Source organism: Neolamprologus multifasciatus, chromosome 18, assembly GCF_963576455.1.
Source record: "Neolamprologus multifasciatus chromosome 18, fNeoMul1.2, whole genome shotgun sequence".
NCBI classification, from domain to species: Eukaryota; Metazoa; Chordata; class Actinopteri; order Cichliformes; family Cichlidae; genus Neolamprologus; species Neolamprologus multifasciatus.
Genome location: NC_140456.1, coordinates 21568494 through 21590431, shown reverse-complemented (window position 1 = coordinate 21590431; position 21938 = coordinate 21568494). Strand labels below are relative to the sequence as shown.

General features: G+C 38.7%; 1 protein-coding gene across 1 annotated transcript; it reads left to right on the top strand.

Moving 5' to 3' along the window:
- The first annotated feature begins 1365 nt into the window (after window positions 1–1365).
- Window positions 1366–20576, top strand: LOC146497857 (scavenger receptor cysteine-rich domain-containing protein DMBT1-like). The gene is made up of 14 exons (XM_085139378.1): window positions 1366–1712; window positions 2222–2277; window positions 2389–2421; window positions 9238–9561; window positions 11955–12263; window positions 12682–12996; window positions 13612–13920; window positions 14575–14883; window positions 15395–15703; window positions 16164–16472; window positions 16920–17207; window positions 18048–18380; window positions 19602–19684; window positions 19775–20576. Exons 2-14 carry the CDS (start codon window positions 2238–2240, stop codon window positions 19877–19879), a joined length of 3066 nt encoding a protein of 1021 aa, XP_084995504.1. The 5' UTR covers window positions 1366–1712; window positions 2222–2237; the 3' UTR covers window positions 19880–20576.
- Window positions 20577–21938: the final 1362 nt, after the last annotated feature.

Here is a 21938-nt window from a genome sequence, read left to right as displayed (position 1 = left end):
AGAAGAAGACGGCCGTAGTGATAGACGTAGTCACATGACAGCAACATCAGGAAGAAGGAATATGAGAAGTTGCAGAAGTACCAAGGGCTCAGAGAAGACCTTGAGAAGATGTGGAGGGTGATGGTAACTGTGGTCCCAGTGTAATAGGAGCACTCGTTGCAGTGACTCCCAAGCTAGGCGAGTGGCTCCAGCAAATCACAGGAACAACATCCGAGATCTCTGTCCAGAAGAGCGCAGTCCTAGGAACAGCTAAGATACTGTGCAGGACCCTCAAGCTCGCAGGCTTCTGGTAGAGGACCCAAGCTTGAAGGATAGACACCCGCAGGGGCGAGTGGGGAATTTATATTATTTTATTATTATTTGGTACACTTGCCATTACTAGTTTAAAAAAATGGCACTGATTCGCCTTTTCCTCTGTTTCCTCATGCTGATGTAACTTTCCTGCCTAATATTTAACTTGTATCTCTTCTTTTTCCTCCTCAGTGTGTCAGCCAGCATTAACGGTGCTATCTGTGTTTGTTGCCCACCCATCCTCCCCAATTACAATTGGATACCGACCTCTGCAAATTTTACTTCGTTTACTGGTTGCACAATTTTTTAACTTCCCTCAAAAAATCCTTAAACTTCTACCAGTTGTCACATCCTGCATTTGGAACCCTTGATTTAGAGAAACTTTACAGGTGACAGGAATCTGGGTGAACTTTAAATCAGGTATGGTCTGATTTTTATAAGTCAAATACTTTTAAACTCTCCATAGTGTCAGTGTTGAGGACAGCTCAGTGTTTTGAGGTCTTAAAATGATTGCATTTGCCATGATTGCAAATGATTGTGTCAAATGTCATAACCATATCCCAGTATGCTTTACTGTGATTCTACAATCTGCTGCAGAATATTTGAAAGACAATTTTGAGGACAAGGACAACGTTAATATGTCCAGCTCAAACTCAAAATTGTTCTTCTCTGTTTGCAAAGATTAGTGCAATGAAATAAAAAAGATTCACAGCAGAAGTTACATCAGCAGAGATAAAGAGACATATTTTGTGGGTACTGCACATGAAGAGAAACTAAACACTTCACACGCCAACCTGAGAGTTTTTAACCACTCACAGTTTGTTCCAGCCTCAGTGGTACTTTTTGATGACAGCTTAAAAAAGAAAAAAAAGTGTCTAAAACCACTGACCAAATGTTGCAACACTGCTGATGTGTTTCATGCATGCATGAAAACAATTTTTTTGTAAACTTAAACTTGGAAAGCTGTGCATATTTCTGCTTATTATTTTATGTGTACATCTGGACTTATCCACTATGTTTGCTGTGTAAGTTTCACAGTGATCCAAGAAACTTTTTTTGTAGCTTGTATTCAGATGTCTTATATGTGAAAATGTTGTTGGGGAAAATATATTTCCCTGTTTCATTGAAAGGACAGTATAGTAACAGTATAGTCCTAAGGGACTTGGAGATTGAGAGTTTCATGGTGCAATTTGAAGTGTTTTCAGTGTGAGAAAATGTCAGAAAACACTGAGGTTCCTGTGGTTATTTTGTAATATCAACCCAGTGTCTTAATTTGCATAACTGTGGTTTCTCAGCATACGACATCACATCTGCTTGAGACTTCAGCCTTCAGACGTCTCCAGAGAACTGCAACTAGCAAGCAATACTCTTCCCAGCAAGCAATACTCTTCACTTTCTAACTGCTGTGGATTACAGAACTGGTAAGAGTAGCAATTTATTTTTATTACATCTGGATGACCATAAAATTAAACGTCAGCTGTTAACTACTTGTGTCATGTTCATGCAAATTAAAAGCCTTTAAAAACAATATACCATATAGACAAGTTGTATGTTTACAACAAGTTACCTGCTGTGTAAAAAAAAAAATTATTTGAAAAATTTCTCAATTCTAGACATAAAAGAACAGTTTATGAACATCACATCATTTCATGCAGACACCAAATGATACTTTTTTCTTTGATTTGCTTTGTGCTTGTTTAAATAAAAGGTCATATGACACAGCTCAAAGTTGCTGTTAATTACAGAACAAATCTAAAATGATTATATTTACTGTTAAATAAAATAATCTGCACCAAAAGCAACATTACAGATGCTTTTTTTTTTTAATCTAAAATTGAGGTTTAAGAAGGGAAAAAATATAATGTGAAGCTTTTGCATGGACCAAATATATTAACTTAAGTTTCTGTCACTGATGACTCATTTTACACAGCTTCTGTGTCTCAGCCATGTGGAGACAATGGAGAAATTTCTTCTACTTGGCCATCAGTGAGATGCATTTCATATTTTTCAGATATTCTTAAACTGGTATACAAATAGAGACTCTAAATCAGTGCTCACTTTTTTCCCACATAATGAGTTATATATTTTTTTCTACAGTCTTTCATCTGTCTGGATCTTCAGCTGCTGCAGGTCAGTCATGCATGTACCTTTTTCATAATAAAACACAGATTCATGCCTTTACACCCATTTTGTAAAATGTTATATCCATGATCTGATTGGTCAGTTCAACATATATAATTCTGCGATTATGATAAATGTAGTGCTTTTTGTACGTATAATTATTTTGATTAGATTTATTCTGTTCTATTCTATTTCTCTAATTTTCAGCATTTCTGTGCCTGAAATGAGCATCTGGTTGTTGTTCACCTATTTTTTTTTCCTTTACTGTAACAGTTAAAGGAAGGTTGAGAATATAAACCCACATAAACCTGCCCAGTGAATATTTTAAAATTACTTTTGATCAGTGTTGGGGAGTAATGGAATACATGTACCGCCATTACGTATTTAAAATACAAAATATGAGTAACTGTATTCCGTTACAGTTACCGTTTAAAAAGGTGGTATTTCGAATACAGTTACTTTGTTGAAATAAATGGATTACACGGGTACTTTCCTGTTTCATATTGTGGCGGGTCAGGACTGTTTGGGTTTTGTTTGACAGCTATGTGCTGTTGTTCCAGGCGGCAGCGTTGCGGTCGCCATGGTTACAGGGTGATGCTCTTGCTCTGCATGTTTCCTGGGTGAGAGAGCGCCTTTTTGTTGTTGTTGTTGTGCTAAGCTAATAGGCAGAATGCTACAGGTATAGCTCTAAAGAATGTAGCCTCATGGGCGGTGTAGTCCGTGCTGCAGGGAGAATGGACTGCCATACCCGTTATGTGTCTGTGAGCGCGAGGTGGGAGAAAAAGGAGAGTCGAAAAGTATGAGTTGTCATCCAGCAAAAACGGGAGCTGGAAGCATGTAAATATAATAATAACCACTGCAGCCAAGAAGAGTGCCTGAAGAGCCCAGTTGTAAGTAAGCTATTAAAACTCGACTGTACGCTTTGTTCGTGTTTTCCTCCGAAACAATAAGTTCTGTTGGAGCAACCTTTCAACACCTCTCTCTGTCTCTCGCAAGCAGAGTTGACCCAGACAACAAAGTAAAGCTATTTTTCGGCTCCACACGAACCGTATTAGTCAGAGGTCCCTTTACTAGGTTCGGAGCCGCGGACCTTCAGTAATAGTAATAAATCACACAGCAATAGTACATTCATGTAGTTGTAAAATGCATGATAATATGTTAAGTAATCCAAAGTATTCAGAATACGTTACTCTCATTGAGTAACGTAACGGAATACGTTACAGAATACATTTTAGCGCATGTATTCTGTAATGGAATACATTTTAAAAGTAACCTTCCCAACACTGCTTTTGATAATAACATATGAACCTTTTTCTGATACAAATAAAATATTTTTGCTTACAAGCAGAGAAAGCAAACGCATAAGTTATTTAAGGAATAGATACAATTGCAGTCTGCAGAATTCATATTCTACAAAGAAAGATGTCTTTAAACTTCTAAAATAAAACTAGATTGCTGGCCCCCAAAGTAAATCTTGCAGGAACGATATATACAGACTTCTAAAAGAATAAATTGTCGTTTCAGAATCTATCAGCTGATTTTCCACATAATTTTTAACTTTAATATAATGCAAAACTAAAAACTAAAGGTGTAAAAGAAATAATTATCTCAAGGGCACCAGATTACTTATATCAGAACATCAGATATTCTGAAGAAGGTAAAAACTGAGGTTAAGATTGAACACCTCCATCGCCTGAAGCCTTTAACTGATCTTAAAATGAAAGATAAGTTCACAGAAATGTAGGCAAGAGGTTTAATCTCACCACTGTTAAAATGTGACTCAGGATTGAAACTTGTGATTTCATTAAAGAACTTAAAGAGCAAACATACGCAGATCAATCCAACGTCTGATGATGGTACATTTGCATGGCAAAAACATTAATAAATGAACTGCAATATTCTTACAGCTGTCCCATGAACAGTATTGTAAAATAACTGAAATTTACGGGGTGGGGGGGGTGGGTCTTTTTACAAAATAATCAATATTGTACCTTTAATCCATATTTAATTTAATAAAATAATATTTTGTAAAACTAGTAACTTGGTCATTTTTGTGTGGCCTGGAAAGTTTCAAAAGGTTTTTATGGTTTTCGCAGAAAAACAAATCTAATGTTTGAAAATCTTTGACATGCTTAACTCTCTGTTTCAAAACACCCCTTGACACCAGCAGGTCATAATTGAATATGCTGATAGAAAGAGAAACAGGTCTATATGGGTTCAGGGAATCCAAAGAAGCTTGTGTACTAAACACTAACTATTGTGCAGGTAGCTTAAAAATGAAAAAGGTAGAAATATCACCTCAGTCATTCATTTTGTTAAGAAGCCTACTCTCCTTTCAACATCACAGAGTGAAGAGCTGGTTTAATGTCCTAATAGTTGACAGTTTTTGTGCTAGCGTGGTGTAGTAATAAGCTAATAAACGTGAGTTTTAGAAAATTGTTTTGCAGATTTCATGTGTGTACTGTTATCCCTGCTGCTCTGATTGTGAATGGGTTTTTTTTCCCTCACTGGAAATTAAATATTGTTTTTTTGTTCAATTTGGATTTTTTGTTTTGTTTTGTTTTGGGGTTTTTTTTGCAACACCAGTTTTAGGCTATGTCCACAGTAATGCGTTTTCATTTGAAAATGCATTGTTTTCTCTCCATTTTGGCCTCCCGTCCACACTGACACAGCGTTTTCCCCAAGGAAAAATACAGCATTTTGAAAACGCTCTCAAAAACGCATACATTTCAAAACGGAGCTGTCCCGTTGCAGTGTGGACACTCAAAAACGCAGACTTTTGAAAACAATGACGCATGTAGGTCATATGATGCAGTCATGTAACAACTTAAACCAAGATGGCGGATGGCATCGGACAGCAGTTGTTTTGTTCGCTCACATTTTTGGTAGTCGAGTCGTCTTGCGTTTCACGCATGCGCGGAACTGCAACGTCAGCGTTTTCAACCATTTTAGTGGTTCAGGTTCTTTGAAAACAACTAAAAACGCTAGTGTGGACGCGGGGCATTTTGAGACAAAAATTTTCAAATCTATCCAGGCTAGTGTGGACGTAGCCTTAGAGTCTCCATGTTTCCTTAGTGCTTATCCGAGAGTAAACATTGGTTTACTATAAACAGCCTCCTTTTGTTTTGTTTTGTTTTGTTTTGTTTGTTTGTTTTTTACTTTTCCTGCACTGTCAGCAAAACAGTAGCTCATGGTTAACATTTAGTCTTTCCCATCTACAAAGTAATATGCCGGTTTAGGATTTTTCATTACATGTATGTGGGAACATTATCAACATCAAGCATTGTCAGTCTTATCTGTATGTGACCTTAACAGTGTTATACTGGTAATTTATAAAGTATATTAACACAATGACTAATGTCTAAAAAGTCTTGTGCTTCTATTAAAATCCCTGATTGAGGTTGAGAAAAGTCTACTAGCAACTAGACAGAAACAGTACTGGCCTACATTAAGAACTCTATTTTAACAGCAATGAAAATATATTGCGAGAAGCACAGGAAATAAACAGGATTGTAGCTGAATACACCAGCATGAACCAGCATTATTCAAATCTTTTTGCTTGTTTGTTTAAATTATCCATTGTCTATCATTTTTTCCCCTTTGTGATATAGAAAATGGTACTTTGATATGGAGTATATTCCTGGGTATCAGACATGCACTCTTTGTCAATTCCAGATTGGCTCAAGTTTTCTGTTATGGAGGTTGCCCCACAGTACTCTCATATCTTTGCCTGAATTTTACGTTCCCTTCCTGCTGGACTCAGGGAAGACACTGACTTACGAACTGAACTGAATCACAAATTGGTTTTACTCAAAAGTCTCAATACTCATAAATTTTATTGAATAATTCTGAGCATGTCTCAAAAGCAGATTAGTTAATTATGAAAGACTGTAAACTATTTTAGAAAACAATGAATATGTCTTGATGCATGCTCAATCATCCAGGTAAGTAAACAATGAATACTTTTAAAAAGTTGGTTATTTATTTATAAACAAATGACTATTCAATATTTTAATGGGAAACGAAAATAAAAAAATATGATGTAAAGTGACATTTTTTTATTTTATTTTTTTAAGATTGTTATTTCAACTCAGTATCACAACGTGTAATAGACACGCTGGTGCAGAAGTTGCATTACCAGCAGGGGGCGATAATATATTAAAAGTCAAGAGGTTGGCATTGAGCAAAAAAAAAACAGTAAAAGTACATTTCAGGGTCCTTATTTGCCAAAAATGATTAGCTAATATGTATATACATGTAATTGTCTCCATAATGTCTGCTTAGACACTTTCCGTGATTATTTTCATGTTGGTTTGAAATCAGTAGCGTTTTTGATACGGGCGAGACGGGCGGTTGCCCGGGGCGGCATCGTGGTGGGGGGCGGCATCACGGGCATCGGCCAAAAAAAATAAATTGCTCGTAGGGGAGACCGGGGATAGTTGTAACGTGGGTCAGTTGTAACGCTTCCAATATCTCCAATCAGGGCTAAGTTTCAAATGATGTGACTCATCCTGTGCATGCCCAATTCATTTCTGCTATCACATGTGAAAAATCAGCACATTTGGTCAAACACAGACAATTTAACATGAAAAAAAGTAATTTGTATACCAAAAAGTAAGTTTTTCTACTTTATTTCAATTTCTAATAGCATTATCTGCTTTGCAGTTATACTCATCAAACCTAAATTATGTTATTTGTATGTCTACAGGGATATATTCTGTGTAGGTCTTTAGTGCTAATGTTTTAGCCGTTGGCTGTAATGTTAGCTAGTTCATGGCTATAGGAGTCTGGGTCAGTTGTAACAGCAACAGTCTGGGTTAGTTGTAACAATAATGCAGATGTTACAAGTTACCGCACTATTACTTTAACTTATATTAAACAAGTTGGGGCAACGACATCAGCAGAGAGAGGTTCACTGGACGCCTTTGTATATGCGGTTAATACCATTGGCAGCACAATTCCTCCACTGTTTGTGTTCCCACACATACGTTATGCAGACCACTGTGTCAGAGATGGACCAGTAGGAAGTATTGGTAGTGGAAATAAATCAGGATGGGTGCAAGAAACAGATTTCCTCATCTTTCTGAAGCACTTTGCAAACCACACCAAGGTAAGCCATGATAAAAAGTAATGGAATTGCGATGCTGGTGAACAACTACATTTTTTCAGCTTCATTGTTATGTTCATTGGTGCAAGAGTTGTAGGTTATAATGCCCACTGAGCCAATGAGGCCAAACTCAAGGAAGACCAACCAAAATTAATGAAATATTCAGTTGCAGAAAATTCCATAATTTGTCTTTTTTGGGGGTTGGCATATGTTCAAAAGCTAGATTTCTGCATTCTGTCACACACACACATAGCTACATAAATGGCTCTAAGTGCTTTCATGTGTTGAATAAACAAAGATTACATGTTAATGTTTTGTTAGTACCCTTATTTCATTGTGTTACATTTCACCCCAGGATATGTTACAACTAACCCAGACTATGGGGTTAATTGTAACATTTCACTCTTTGTGTTTGAGACCATACCGTGCAATGGGTAATTGTGCTGCAGAGAAAATAGCTGCACTATTTAATAGCCGAGACATGTAAATACTTTGCATTACATTTTGAATCCACTACCTTAAAAGAGCTCTAATTTACAGACAGAAATGTCAAAAATGTTACAACTATCCCCGGTCTCCCCTACTCATGCTGCCCCGACGTTATGCCAGCGCATATTGGGAATGGCATAGGCACCGATCGCCCATTTGCTGGGAGTAGGGGCGCCCTCCGTTTGCTAGGTGCGCCTGCTGATTGCGGCTCAGGGAGGAGAGACGGGGCAGCGGGGGATTCTCAGGCTGGCAGGACCACATCTAATAACCAACTCACAAAATAAAACAAAATAAAAACCAATCAACAAACACAAAAACACCAGACATCATGATACAGACTTATAATTTGCACCGATGGTTTTTCGAAATTCTATACCCGAAAAGTGAGCGCGAGAGCCCTCCGTGCGCCTGCTCGCTGCTGAAGTCAAAGTAAACTTTATTGTCATCTTCGCTACAGTCCAGTATATAGAGAGACGACACGACGAGTCTCCAGTTACAGCAGTGCAAGTAAACAAACAATAAATATAAGAAGAGTAAGAAAATAAATATACACTTCAGGACCAGGGGTAAAGGGATCAATAACAATTTAAAATTTATAATTTACAGTTTGATGATTTAAAGTCTCACACACAACACAAGGGGAGGGCCCTGCTTCCAAATAGAGCATATCTCATTCATAATGATGTAAATCCAAGCCCATTATGTATTCATTATTTGAATCCTGGGTTGTGTGAAATCCCAGAAATAAACCCTAGACAAAGTGAATCTGCAAACTAAGGTGTAGGTCTATTAGGTTATGTTGTGGTGATCCTCGAGTTGGGGGATTTGTGTTCATACTGGAGTTCAAAATTAAAACCAGAGGGAGTGTTCACCCAGGGCACCAAACAGGCTAGGACTGCCACTGTTTGAAATAAAACATCTCCGTGTGCAACTGCAACTTCTGCATGAGTGTCCATTTCATGCTTTGGTGAAGCAAAGCGTGAAACGGACCAGCGTTTTACACATTTTGCCATAATATCAGGTTGATGATTTTTTTAAAACAGAAAAACTTTTTTTTCCTGTTGCCTCACTGCATTTCCTTATTTGAATTGTTAATGGATTTACTCAGAAATGTATGTTTGGAGGATCAGAATAACTAAGTTTTAGCTCGTTTACCTTTTGCTTCTTGATTTTAAGTATTTAAAAACTAAAACACATCTGTTCTCATAATCTGTTCTTTCTTTTTTTAGATGCTCAGATAAGATTAATTGATCCTGATAATTCTGGGGCAAATCTTTGCTCTGGAAGAGTGGAAATCTATAACAACAACAGATGGGTAACAGTCTGTGATGATGGCTGGGACCTAAATGATGCTGAGGTGGTCTGCAGACAGTTAGACTGTGGACCAGCACTGAATGCACCTCGATCAGCTCACTTTGGTAAAGGAACAGGAGAAATCTGGCTGGCTGGTGTGTCCTGCTCAGGAAGTGAAAGTTCCCTAACTGATTGTCCGCACAGAGGATTTGGTTCACACGACTGTGGACATTATCAGGATGCTGGTGTCATCTGTTCAGGTGAGACACTTTTTGGATCATGAACAGTATTCAGTAACAATTTGTTCATGCAGCTGTAATCTAGAGAGAAATATGTCTGTTAATTATTATTTTGTAAACCTTTTTTAAAATATATTTTTTAGAAAAGCTGTTGTGTGACTGGATCTGGTTAACTCTCGCACACGTGTGTAATGGTGCTGGGTCTGTGACCCAGCATGCTGAGTTATTTTGTATTTTGATCGTTAAGGTTCTACTAGTATTATTAGTTTGCCATAGCTGAGTTTAGTCTAGTTTATATTATCATCCATCTCTGTGGTGGCGAACATCAACAGACAGGGTGGGTTAGGGTCCTGTCCTTTGCACATATTAGCTCGCAAACTGATAATTTGGAGCAGCATCAGTCTGTTGTGACTGAGGGCTACTAATATTCTAGGGGCTCTGAACTTGGGAATAGCAGTCTGTCTTTTAATGAAAGGGTCATGATGGCACAATGGATGTCTAAACCTCATTCCATCCATCCATCTTCTGCTGAGTCGAACCACCTTAACTATCTCCTTTCGATGTGGAGGACCAACGGCTCTACTCTGAGCCCCTCCTGGATGGCTTAACTTCTTACTCTGTCAGAGCACAGACCCCCTTCCTAGGAAGCTCATTTCTGCCACTTGTATACGCAATCTTGTTCTTTCGGTCGCTTTTACACTCAGCTCTCTCTTCACCATGGCGGACTGGTACAGTGTCTGCATCACTGCTGCTGCAGCACCAATCCATCTGTCAATCTCCCGCTCCCTTCTCCAGTCACTCGTGAACAAGACCCCGACATACTTAAACTTCTCCACTTGGGGCAGGAACTCCAATGGGCACTTCACCCCTTTGGTCCTCACCCTTTTCAGCCGAGGACCATGGTGTCACGGTACTGGGTCTGCGACCCAGAGTTTTGTGTTTTTGGTTTAAGTAAAAGGATAAAGAGCTGCTCCAGTGTTCCATGAACAGGACGAAAACCGCATTGTTCCTCCTATATCCAAGGTTCGACTAATGGATCGGCTCTCTTTTCCACCACTCTGGCATTGACCTTCCCAGGAAGGCTGAGAGGTGTGATCCCCCTATAGTTGGAATACCCTCTGGTCCCCCTTCTTAAAGATGGGAAGCACCGCCTCGGTCTGGCAATCCAAAGGTACCACCCCTGATCTCCATGTAACATTGGAGAGACGTGTCAGCCAAGACAGCCCTACAATATCCAGAGCCTTCAGGAACTCAAGGTGAACCTTATCCACCTCAGGGGCTCTGCCACCAACTATTTGTTTAAATACCTCAGTGACCTCGCCCCTGAGATAGACGAGTCATTCCCCTCGTCCCCAGACACTGCTTCCTCTACGGAAGACGTGCCAGCGGGATTAAAGAGGGACTCGACGTATTCCTACCACCGCCTGACAATGTTCTCAGTCGAAGTCAGCAGCACTCCACCCACACTATACACAGTGCAGGTAGAGCACCACTTTCTCCTCCTGAGTTGCCTGATAGTTTGCCAGAATCTCTACGAGGCAGTCCGCTAAACCTCTTGTTTAGTGGGATTCATCCCTAGTGCTGTGGGCAGTTTCACAGCCACCATCTGATCTACTAAGTCAAGTGGAGAAACAAATTTTGTCTTGAAGAAGAAATTTTGTCTTGAAGCTGCTGGCATCAGCAAAAGAACGGTGCCTCCTTTCCCTTAGGGCTAGAAGTTAAGCCATCCTGGAGGGGCTCATAGTAGAGCCACTGCTCCTCCACATCGAAAGGAGCCAGTTGAGGTGGTTTGGGCATCTGACAAGGATGCTTCCTGGGTGAGTGGTTCCAGGCATGTCCCACTAGGTGAGGAGATCCTGGGGCAGACCCACGACATGCTGGGGAGATTATATCTCTTGACTGGCCTGGGAATGCTTAGGCTGCTGCCCCCGTGACCCGGCCCTGGATAAGTGGAAGATGGATCTCTGGATGAGTAAAATTTGAATTACAAGTTTGCAACTCAAAGTATATTTATATAAATATCATTCTGCAGGTTTGTGAATATTTTTCTGTAAGTGTGAATTGAAAAGACTAGTGTGTAAATTTTTTTTTTACAATTTACAAAATTTTAAAATACAAGTTAAAGTTTTTCTACATTTTCTCACTTTTTTATTCTACGGGCTCTCAAATTTTAAAACATTCATATGTCTTCCCCTTGATTTGATTTTGTGTCTGAGATCCCATGTTCTCTCAGTGTAACGTGTTCTCATGTTCTTCATTTAGATACTCACTGGACTGTTTGTAGTTATTGTCATTTTTTAAACTTCAAATTAGTGGATATTGGTGGATGTATCTGCCACAGATGTTGAAATAGCTGCCTTTATTAAATAGAATAAAACTTTTCAATTATAATTAGTTATTTGTTTTGTGTTTAGAAATCAGATTAACTGGGCCTCAGTCAACTCGCTGCTCTGGACGAGTTGAAATCTATCACAACAACAGATGGGGAACAGTCTGTGATGATGGCTGGGACCTAAATGATGCCGAGGTGGTCTGCAGACAGTTAGAGTGTGGATCAGCATTGGATGCCACTCAATCAGCTCATTTTGGTGAAGGAACAGGACAAATCTGGCTTGATGATGTGACCTGTTCAGGAAGTGAAAGTTCTCTAACTGAGTGTCAGCACGAAGGATTTGGGACTCATGACTGTACTCACCAAAAGGACGCTGGTGTCATCTGTTCAGGTAAGATACATTTAGGACTGTCCAAAAGAATAAACTTCCTGTCTTATTCTTTTTACCACCTAGAAGTGTTTTTTGTCATTATGCTTTATCCTGAACTTCACGGTAAGCAGAGGACCCGAGTTCATACAGTAACCGTATGAACTGTGCAGTACTGAGTAATAACATGTTCTACTATCAATGCACCTGTAATCCAAACAGGAATCTGTCCATTATTCATCAATTTAAACCTGTCGGTGGCCTTGCCCAAACACCACTGTGGGGATTTTGTCATTTGTGTCTTTACTGTGTGAAAAAAAATTCATGTCATCAAAACTTCATGAACATATTGAAATAGTTACCATAATCAACAACTGAAAACATTCAAAACGTACTTTATTCTCTGTTTAAAATATAGATTCTTTGTGTTTTCTGCATCTAGGTGTGCCCATCAGATTAGCTGGTTCTGGGTCCACTCAGTGCTCTGGAAGAGTTGAAATCTACCGTCAAAAAACATGGGGAACAGTCTGTCATCCTGGCTGGGACCTAAATGATGCTGAGGTGGTCTGCAGGCAGTTAGACTGTGGATCGGCACTGAAAGCCACTCAGTCAGCTCATTTTGGTGAAGGAACAGGAGACATCTGGCTGAATGAAGTGTCCTGTTCAGGAAGTGAAAGTTCTCTAGCTGATTGTCAGCACAGAGGATTTGGGACACACTCCTGTGGACATGGTGAGGATGCTGCTGTCATCTGTTCAGGTGAGACTCTTTTTGATTCATGCACCTGTAATACAGAGAAATATGTAAGCTGTGCTATTTTTTGCATCATCAACTGTGTGTTCGATTGTGCTTCAAATGAGTGAAATATCTACACAAAGGCATCATGTTTTTTTACTTCCTGTTTTACATTGAAGGTTACGTTTAGGTTTTACTTCCTGTTTTTTCCCTCGGTCTGATTGACTGTTTGAGCTCATATGTTCTTGAAGTGTAACTTGTCTTCCATGTTGTGTTTTTGGATTGTTATTTTTGTTTTCTCCTTTAGATTTTGCCATTTTGTTATCCATATTTCTAGTTCCTCAGATGATATCAGTTCCCTTTTGTGTCCATTCTGTCCTAATCTTATCTCTGTTTTGTCATTATTCCTTCTGGTGTGAAGTAGGTCTTGTCTCCATGTTTGTTTATCTCCTCCTCGATTCGCTTCTCTGCATGCTACCAACCTGCTTCCTGACTATTGTCTGGTTATTATCTTTTTTACCCGCTTGTTTAACTTCAAATTACTGACTTGTATTTGAAAAATATATTTGACACAGATGTTGCTATCATTAAAACATTATATTTAGAACTAAATATATATTTTCTGTGTTTTCTGATAAGGAATCAGATTAGCTGGACATCAGTCTACTCAGTGCTCTGGAAGAGTTGAAATCTATCACAATAAAATATGGGGAACAGTCTGTGACCATGGATGGAACACAGAAGATGCTGAGGTGGTCTGCAGACATTTAGGCTGTGGACCGGCACTGAATGCCACTCAGTCAGCTCACTTTGGTGAAGGAACAGGACAAATCTGGCTTGATGAAGTGTCCTGTTCAGGAAGTGAAAGTTCTCTAACTGAGTGTCAGCACAGAGGATTTGGGACACACTCCTGTGGACATGGTGAGGATGCTGGTGTCATCTGTTCAGGTGAGACTCTTTTTAAATCACGCACTGTGTTCAATTCAAAATAATCCAATCCAGCTGTAAACCAGAGAGAAATATATCTGTTTGAATGAGCTTCACATGTTTGAGACTTCTAAACAAAATCATCCAAAAAAGTTAAAATAGCTGCTGCTGTCTGTGATCCAGTAATTTGGCATTAGGATCTGTGTAATTTGTTGTAAGTTGTGTGTCAGAGACGTTTTAATTGACATTAATTGAAGTTTGCGTGAAGGCTGCTGCAGATGTTAGCAAATCTAGCCCCAAATGTTGTTTTCACAGACTGTTCCTTGTTTGAATGACCTGTATGGAAGAAAAAAACAAGGTTAGAACACATTATGGTGAAGTAAGAAGAACATTTTGCAGTCCATTTTCTGTGTGTTGTTCAACATGGCAGACAAGGAAAAGAGGTTAGGAAGAAGAGATAGGGGGTACTTTTTGAATGCAACCTTTGCATTCTTCAGTACCAGCCTGCATCCCATCCCCAGTGTGTGTGTGTGTGTAGTCCTGTTGTCTTTTGGATTTTTGCAACAGTTAATAAAGGCTCACTTGTTGGAAGATTTTGAAACCATTTCCTTCATTAAATAGGAGAACGCCTTACAATCATAATAAAAATATATGTTTTCTGTGTTTTGTGTTTAGGAATCAGATTATCTGGGCCTCAGTCAGGTCGTTGCTCTAGAAGAGTTGAAATCTACAATCAAAAAAGATGGGGAACAGTCTGTGATGACGGCTGGGACTTGAATGATGCTGAGGTGGTCTGTAGGCACTTAGACTGTGGCACAGCACTAGCACCTCCTAAAGAGGCTCATTTTGGTGAAGGAAGTGGACCAATCTGGCTTGATGGTGTGGCCTGTTCAGGAAGTGAAAGGTCTATAATCCAGTGTCAGCACAGAGGGTCTGAGAAAAATGGCTGCACACACCATAAAGATGCTGGTGTCATCTGTTCAGGTACATCTCTCATCATCAACAGATTTATCATTAACTCACAGTAGCTTTGCTTCTCTGTCTATTTTGTCCTAAAATTCAGGGTGATCACTCATAAAGTAACCATCCTGCACATCCTGCATTTTTCAGTAATAAAATGTTCAATAATACTAATACAAATAATACTAATACTTGAAATGAGTAAAGAATATGAACAGCCTATTTATGCAAGATAATTCATAATTTTATTGGGGGGGGGGGGGGGGGGGGGGGTCATAACCTCCTGGAAATTACACCCCTGAAAATGTTCTGCTATGAATGTAGCTGTAATCTACAGAGAAATATGTTTTCCATCATCTTTTTAAACTGCCAGTAATTAAAAGACATAAATGTGGGTCTGTGTGTAGTTATTGCCATGTATTTGTGCACTGTGAGTCTGAGTGAACGTGAGATGAATGAAACTTATTTAATGTACAGAAATGAGTCTCACAATAATGTTCAATTAAAATATTAAATGCATGTACTCTGAGTTCAGGTGCACGCATCAGATTAACTGGGTCCACTCGTTGCTCTGGAAGAGTTGAAATCTTTTACAACAACACTTGGGGAACAGTCTGTGATGATAGCTGGGAGTTAAATGATGCTGAGGTGGTCTGCAGAGAGTTAAACTGTGGAACAGCACTGAAAGCCACTAAGTCCGCTCACTTTGGTGAAGGAAGAGGATCGATCTGGCTTAATGATGTGGACTGTTCAGGAAGTGAGAGATCTCTGACTCAGTGTCAGCACAGAGGATTTGGGAAACATGACTGTACACACAGCAAGGATGCTGGTGTTGTCTGTTCAGGTAAGAAACTTTACTAATCAAAAGTAAATTAATAATAAAGGTCAATACAATTTTTTACTATTTATTTCATTACCTCTTGGTTTTGTCTTTAATATTATGTCATTAATATTATTTACGACTCCAGCATTTATGAAAAATTATTAGCTTGACTTGTTTGTTATCATTCAATATTAATTATTCACAGCCTGACAAATAAAGTGATGAGTGAGAACTGTCAAAAGAAACCGATTTAATATGATTGAAGCGTCCTATAATAACATTCAACACTGAAATGTGAACTTAACATAAAGTATATAAATAGGACTGTAGGACTGTTCTTTTGTTTGTTTTTTATGATCATTGAGCAGCTCAGTGATGTAAAGTTTGCAAATGATTGCACTCATGAACCAATTACACACTGAATAACATTCAGTCCATCAAAATGTTTTGTCTTATTGTTTATTATCCTCACTGTTCCCAGGTGTGCCAGTCAGATTATCTGGAAGCACTTTGTGCTCTGGAAGAGTCGAAATCTTTTACAACAACACTTGGGGAACAGTCTGTGATGATAACTGGGACATAAATGATGCTGAGGTGGTTTGCAGAGAGCTCGGCTGTGGAACGGCACAGAGTGCTGCTGTATCAGCCCGCTTTGGTGAGGGAAGTGGATCCATCTGGCTTGATGATGTGGACTGTTCAGGAAGTGAGAGATCTCTGACTCAGTATCAGCACAGAGGATTTGGGACACATGACTGTACACACGGTGAGGATGCTGGTGTTGTCTGCTCAGGTGAGAAATTATTTTTTAAATATTTATCATTAAATATCAATAATATTTAAATACTGTTATGTGGTGGGAGATTTCTTTCTTTTTGTATTGATCACATAGTTTAACCATATCACTTTAGTAATGGTAGAATCACATTTTCACCAGTTGTATGCATGTGCACCGTAAATGGGCCTTATGCTCTAACACACATGTGTAACATGTAAGAGTTACATAGAGTCTTTGTCAGTGTGGGTATATAAGATGTGAGGATGGCAGCCATTGTCAGAGACTGCTTAGGTGTTTGACCAGAGTCTCTTCATATTGCAATATGTTATTAAGCTCACTTGAAATCATGCTCACCGAGATGTTTGCGGGTTTATTTGAAATTTCCATGACAATTATTAATATATAAAGTAAATTTTTGCCATTTTTAATTGAATCGTCTCTCCATGACTGCTGTTTCCTCAGTGATCCTCCCAAAGCCCAGAATCTTCACGAGTCCTGCTGGTAAAGTTAAGTGGAGAAGCGATGTCAGCATCACTTGTTCAATATCACCTCAAAGCCAACAGCTTCTACAAGGAGAATTTACTCTGAAGCAGATTTCAGGCTCATTCAGTCAGACAAAACCATCAACTACCAACTCTGCTACATTCAAGATCCTCAAAGTAGATTTTGACAAGGATGGATTGTACCAGTGTGAATATTCATACGACTCCAGCATCTCCACAAGTGACTCTGTCACCGTCTCTGTTACTGGTAATAAAATGTACTACTGCTTATATTACAGTGATAGGAAAATACTGTGTTTACTTGTGACGCCCACTACAGGTTATTAGCATGAAAATATAACATCCATTAAGATAAGAAGTCTTAATTTCAGCAGTTCATCAATCAATGACAACACTTAATAGTCACTTCCCAATTATGTCTAAAATTGCAGAAACCCAACTTAATTTCATGTCAGTGTTCACTGCAATCAATAAATTAAAATAAACGCCATGTGAATAAAGATTTTCATATTCATCCTGCCCTAAAAACTCCCAGAAAAGCCTTCAGTTAATCCAAAATACAGCTGCGAGAGACTGAGAGAAAGAGAACACATATTTCTCCCATGTTGGCATTTCTTCATTGACTCCCTGTTAAATCTAAAATCTAAATCCTTGGTTTGGCCAAAGGTTTCTTCCTGTTAAAAGGGAGCCTTTCTTTCCCAATGTTGCCAAGTGCTAATTCATAGGGTGCGGTTTCTCTTTAACGCTGTACAGTCTTTATCTTATAATATAAAGCGCCTTGAGGTGTTTTGAATTCTCAATATCTATAAAAACTGAATTAATCTGAAATGTCTGGGCACCAAAGAATTGCTGGACTTTTGGGAGAGAAATGTTGTCCTATTCTTGAGGGATAAATGATTCTAGCACCTCAACAATCCTGAGCTGTCTTGTTTGTTTAATGATGGATTAAATGTTTTCAGTCAGTTAAAAAGATCTGGATCATATTCACACATGACACGCATTAAAAGAGTGACAGAGTTTTTTCAGCCACCAGGTGATGCCTCTTTTTCAATAGAGCTTCTTTATTTGTTGTTTCTTTTGTTTACAGTGTTGCTGCAGCAGTCCAGGATCTCTGTGACATTTCCAGATGGAGGACTTGCTAACGTTCCTGAAGGTAGAGAAATCATGAAGGGCTACAGCATCATCTTCACCTGCTCAAACAATGATCGCTATTCAGGAGGAGTTTTCAATCTCATCTACTCTGGCTCCAACATGAAACGCATGAAACACACCAAAGCATCTGTCAACAGCTCAGCCTCCTTTAGTTTCCCTGTAGCTGACTTTGAACACGAGGGCCGCTACAGCTGTGTGTATGAGACAACTCTGACAGAAGGAACATTCACTTCTCCTGAGACGATGCCGATTTATGTCTCCGTTATATGTAAGTTAAGCAGACAACAGAACTTTCTGTTTGCTGTGAGTGTCATGGGTCAGTTTATGTAATGTTTTGAGTTTTTTAAACTTTCAAGTCTTGTTTAGCATTTGCACTTGTTCTTAGTCTATTTAGTCTTGTTTTCAGTTCCTCGTTGCTTTAAAGTTTAATTCCTCGCTCAGTGTTCTCTGCTCATTCATTCATGTGTCTGTTTTCCACATTTAATTTATTCCACATTTGTTTTCCACATTGCACTTCGTGTTTTATTTTGAGAGCTAGTGTTCCTTGTGCTTTGCTTTTAGTTTTGCTTCCATTGTTTAGTTTTCTGTGATTTAATTCAGCTGTGTCTTGTTCTCCCCGGCTGTCTCTGCTTCCCTGATTGCCCGTGTGTGTCTGTACTGTATAAAGTTGTCGTCTTCTTTTTCCATAGGACAGAGCAGGTCTTTATCTTGCCCTAGTGTGTTTTCCATGTTAAGGGTTTCAGTTTCTCTTTTTGGCCTTTGTTTTGCTAATGCTTGTTATTAGCCAAAATAAATGGCACACTTTCAGTTCAGTCCTGTCAGTCTTTACGCATCTGCTAATGGTTCTTCCATCTACACACAGTCAGTAGCATCTACTGATCATGGCAGTGATAGTTTGACTGCATCCTGTTGGAAGGTTTTCGATGACACAGAAAAAGGATTTAAAAAATACTTGGAATATTTAAACATTTTTTGTAAGTATGTGGTTTTAATCAAGTTTAATGATGCCATATGTTATGAAAAAAGTTAAACAAAGAAATAACCCACACCTGTTAAGTGCCTGAAAATTGTGGCTATAAAATGTTAATTTCTTCACAGCACATTAAATACTTTTGTTGAATCCTTCAAAATCACTTTGAGTCTCACATTTACATCATGTAAGTGTGGCTACACACTTAAAATAACACAAATATAAAGCTTTCTAAACCTAACTGTAGGTAGTTCATTAGTGGCTGTTGTACACACCATATTTGTCAGATGGAGCCACGCCTCCTAAACCATAACTGGGTAATATTGTGTTGAGGACACACCTCCATCTCGTGGAGAGGGTTTTTTCATTCACTGGGAGCCCATTGTTTTATAATCTATTGATGTTAACATGATTTATGAGGAGATTTTTCACAAGATTTGTTTCAGTGTCTTTAAAACAAAATAAATTATATGACAGTTTGTTCTGTGGTAAGTGATGATGACTGATCTCTTTCCACAGATTCAAGAACTCCAATCCTGAGATATGTTCTCCTGCCTCTGGTTCTGCTTTTGGAGAACATTGCCCTTCATTTCTACTATAAGGTACATCAGAGTAAATAAAAGCATGTATGAAACTGAGTAGTAGCTGAGAAGTGTAGGAACAGTAACATGGATTGTGTATCGTCTCTCCAGGTCATCAAAAAGCAGAAATCAGACAAAAAGGAGAACGATGAGATGGATGTTTCCAGAGCTGAAGAAGTGGAGGCTGAGGAGGAAGCGGTCCAAGAAATAGAATAGAATTGAAACACATAGAAACACACACAACTTTAAAATCCACTATCTGATTTTATCTATATCTATCTCTTTCTATATATGTATATATATGTATATAGATATATATTAGTCCACATATACTCCAGTCCTCTCTCTTTTTTATCATCTTTCTCTGATTCTAAAAGTGAAGTTTTAACAGATTAAGTATTTTTTTTTCCCTCAATAACCTCTATCTTTTGCTAGACAGAATATGTGTCAGTTTGTGATGTCTTTGTACTCTCGAGTGTTTGAAAGTATTTGCCATTAAAAAAAAAACAAGTTCCCTTATTTATAGCCTCCTATCCTGTGGCACTCACAGCAGGAATGTATGACAGTGATGAGAAGGAGAAGTATGCAGCCGGGGCCAGAGGGGGTTAAATGAATGACATCATCCAACAGCTTTTTAGCTTGTACATCTCAGTGTGGTTTGCAGTTTGCAGGGAAGACATGACAGGAGTCAGAAACTACAGCAGATGAACAGTGTCTGAAAGTCATGTCATTAAGAAATAGCGAATATAAGGAAAACAGGGGTGACTCAAGACTCACATCCATGCCGCTTATAACTTAAAGTATGACGTTTATGACGTTTGACTTTGATTTGATGATTTCTTGAACTAAGCTAAACTGTCAGCCTTTTATTGCAACAGTAAAGTGGAGTCCACACTTTTACAAAGACCAAAAATATCTCTAACATTAATGGCAGCTCAGAGGAAGATTAAAAACGTCTTCACATGTTTGATGTCTAAATGTATGAAAATTTCAAACCACCTCTCACCATCAGTAACATGTCCCAAACACTCACTGACCCACTTTGTTGGGATCTGGTCACATTAGGCCGGATTGTGTCAGTAGGACCGACTAGACCCCCGCAGATTTAATCAGGCCTGTCTTTGACTCCGTCCTTCTGGCTAACAAGTTTTTGTGGGACATATGAAGTGTTTTCGTTCACCCATCTGTGAAGATACGAAGTCAAGGAAAATATACTGATTTCTGAAAGCATGTCAGACACCACTGATCCAACACTTGGCTGTAATGTGCTGAGTAATTCTGACACAGCATAGGATCAGTGAAATTTTTCACATCATGTTACCACCCAACAACATCTTTTGTTGAACTTGATGTACTCCACCTTTGAGCTTTCTGACCACTATAAGTCTGTGAAGGTTCTTTAAGTTGCTTGAAGACGTTTCACCTCTCATCCGAGAAGCTTCTTCTGTTCTAGGGTCAAATGGTGGGGAGTCCCAGATTTATATAAGTTGGTAAAGCTACGCCCCCTGCTGTCCAAGATCAACACAGCTAGTAGGACTGCTGTCACAGAGAATCTTAATTAGCGGCTTTATTTCCTGTTAGTACATTAAATATTTGTGCTTTTATTTCTGTGTTAAATAAAGTTTGTTCAGCTGCAGTAATGCTCATGATCAGTAAAAGGCTAGAGCTTTGCTTCGACTTTAGTTTATACTACTGTCAAGTTTTTTGCATCACTGTTTTTCTGTCACATTTTATAATTTGTTGAAATAAATATGTGATTGTATTAAATGTTATGTCTTTTTTTCCTGCTAGTTATCAGCCTTTTGTCATCTTGCTAACCACCTGCCCCAGTCTTTCATTCATCTTATTTATAGTTTTATTATTTATTTTGATTAAAAAAAGGATGATCTCTGCATTTTCTGCTTAGATGTGCAGAGGAGATCAGCTGGTTTGGTCAGTTTGCTGGAAGAGAGCTAAAAACGAACTTTCTTTAAGAGATGCCAGAATATTTTCTGTTTTAAAATATGAAGGTTAAACCAATTAAACTAGTGGGTTTTAGATAACCTTGACTATCGCACTGTTCACTGCACAGCACAACCTGGCTGATATTACAAGAAGTTTTAGAATCCAGTGCATGACTGAGAAAGGCCATCACATCAAAGCATGTTTGAATTTTGGCGGACAGTTTCATCAGCTTTACCTGCAATAACATCAGCTTTAATCCCGAGGACAGGTGTGTGCCCGTATCTTTGTGTGGGGACCTTAAGGTGCATTTCAGTGTCTGCAACATGTATGA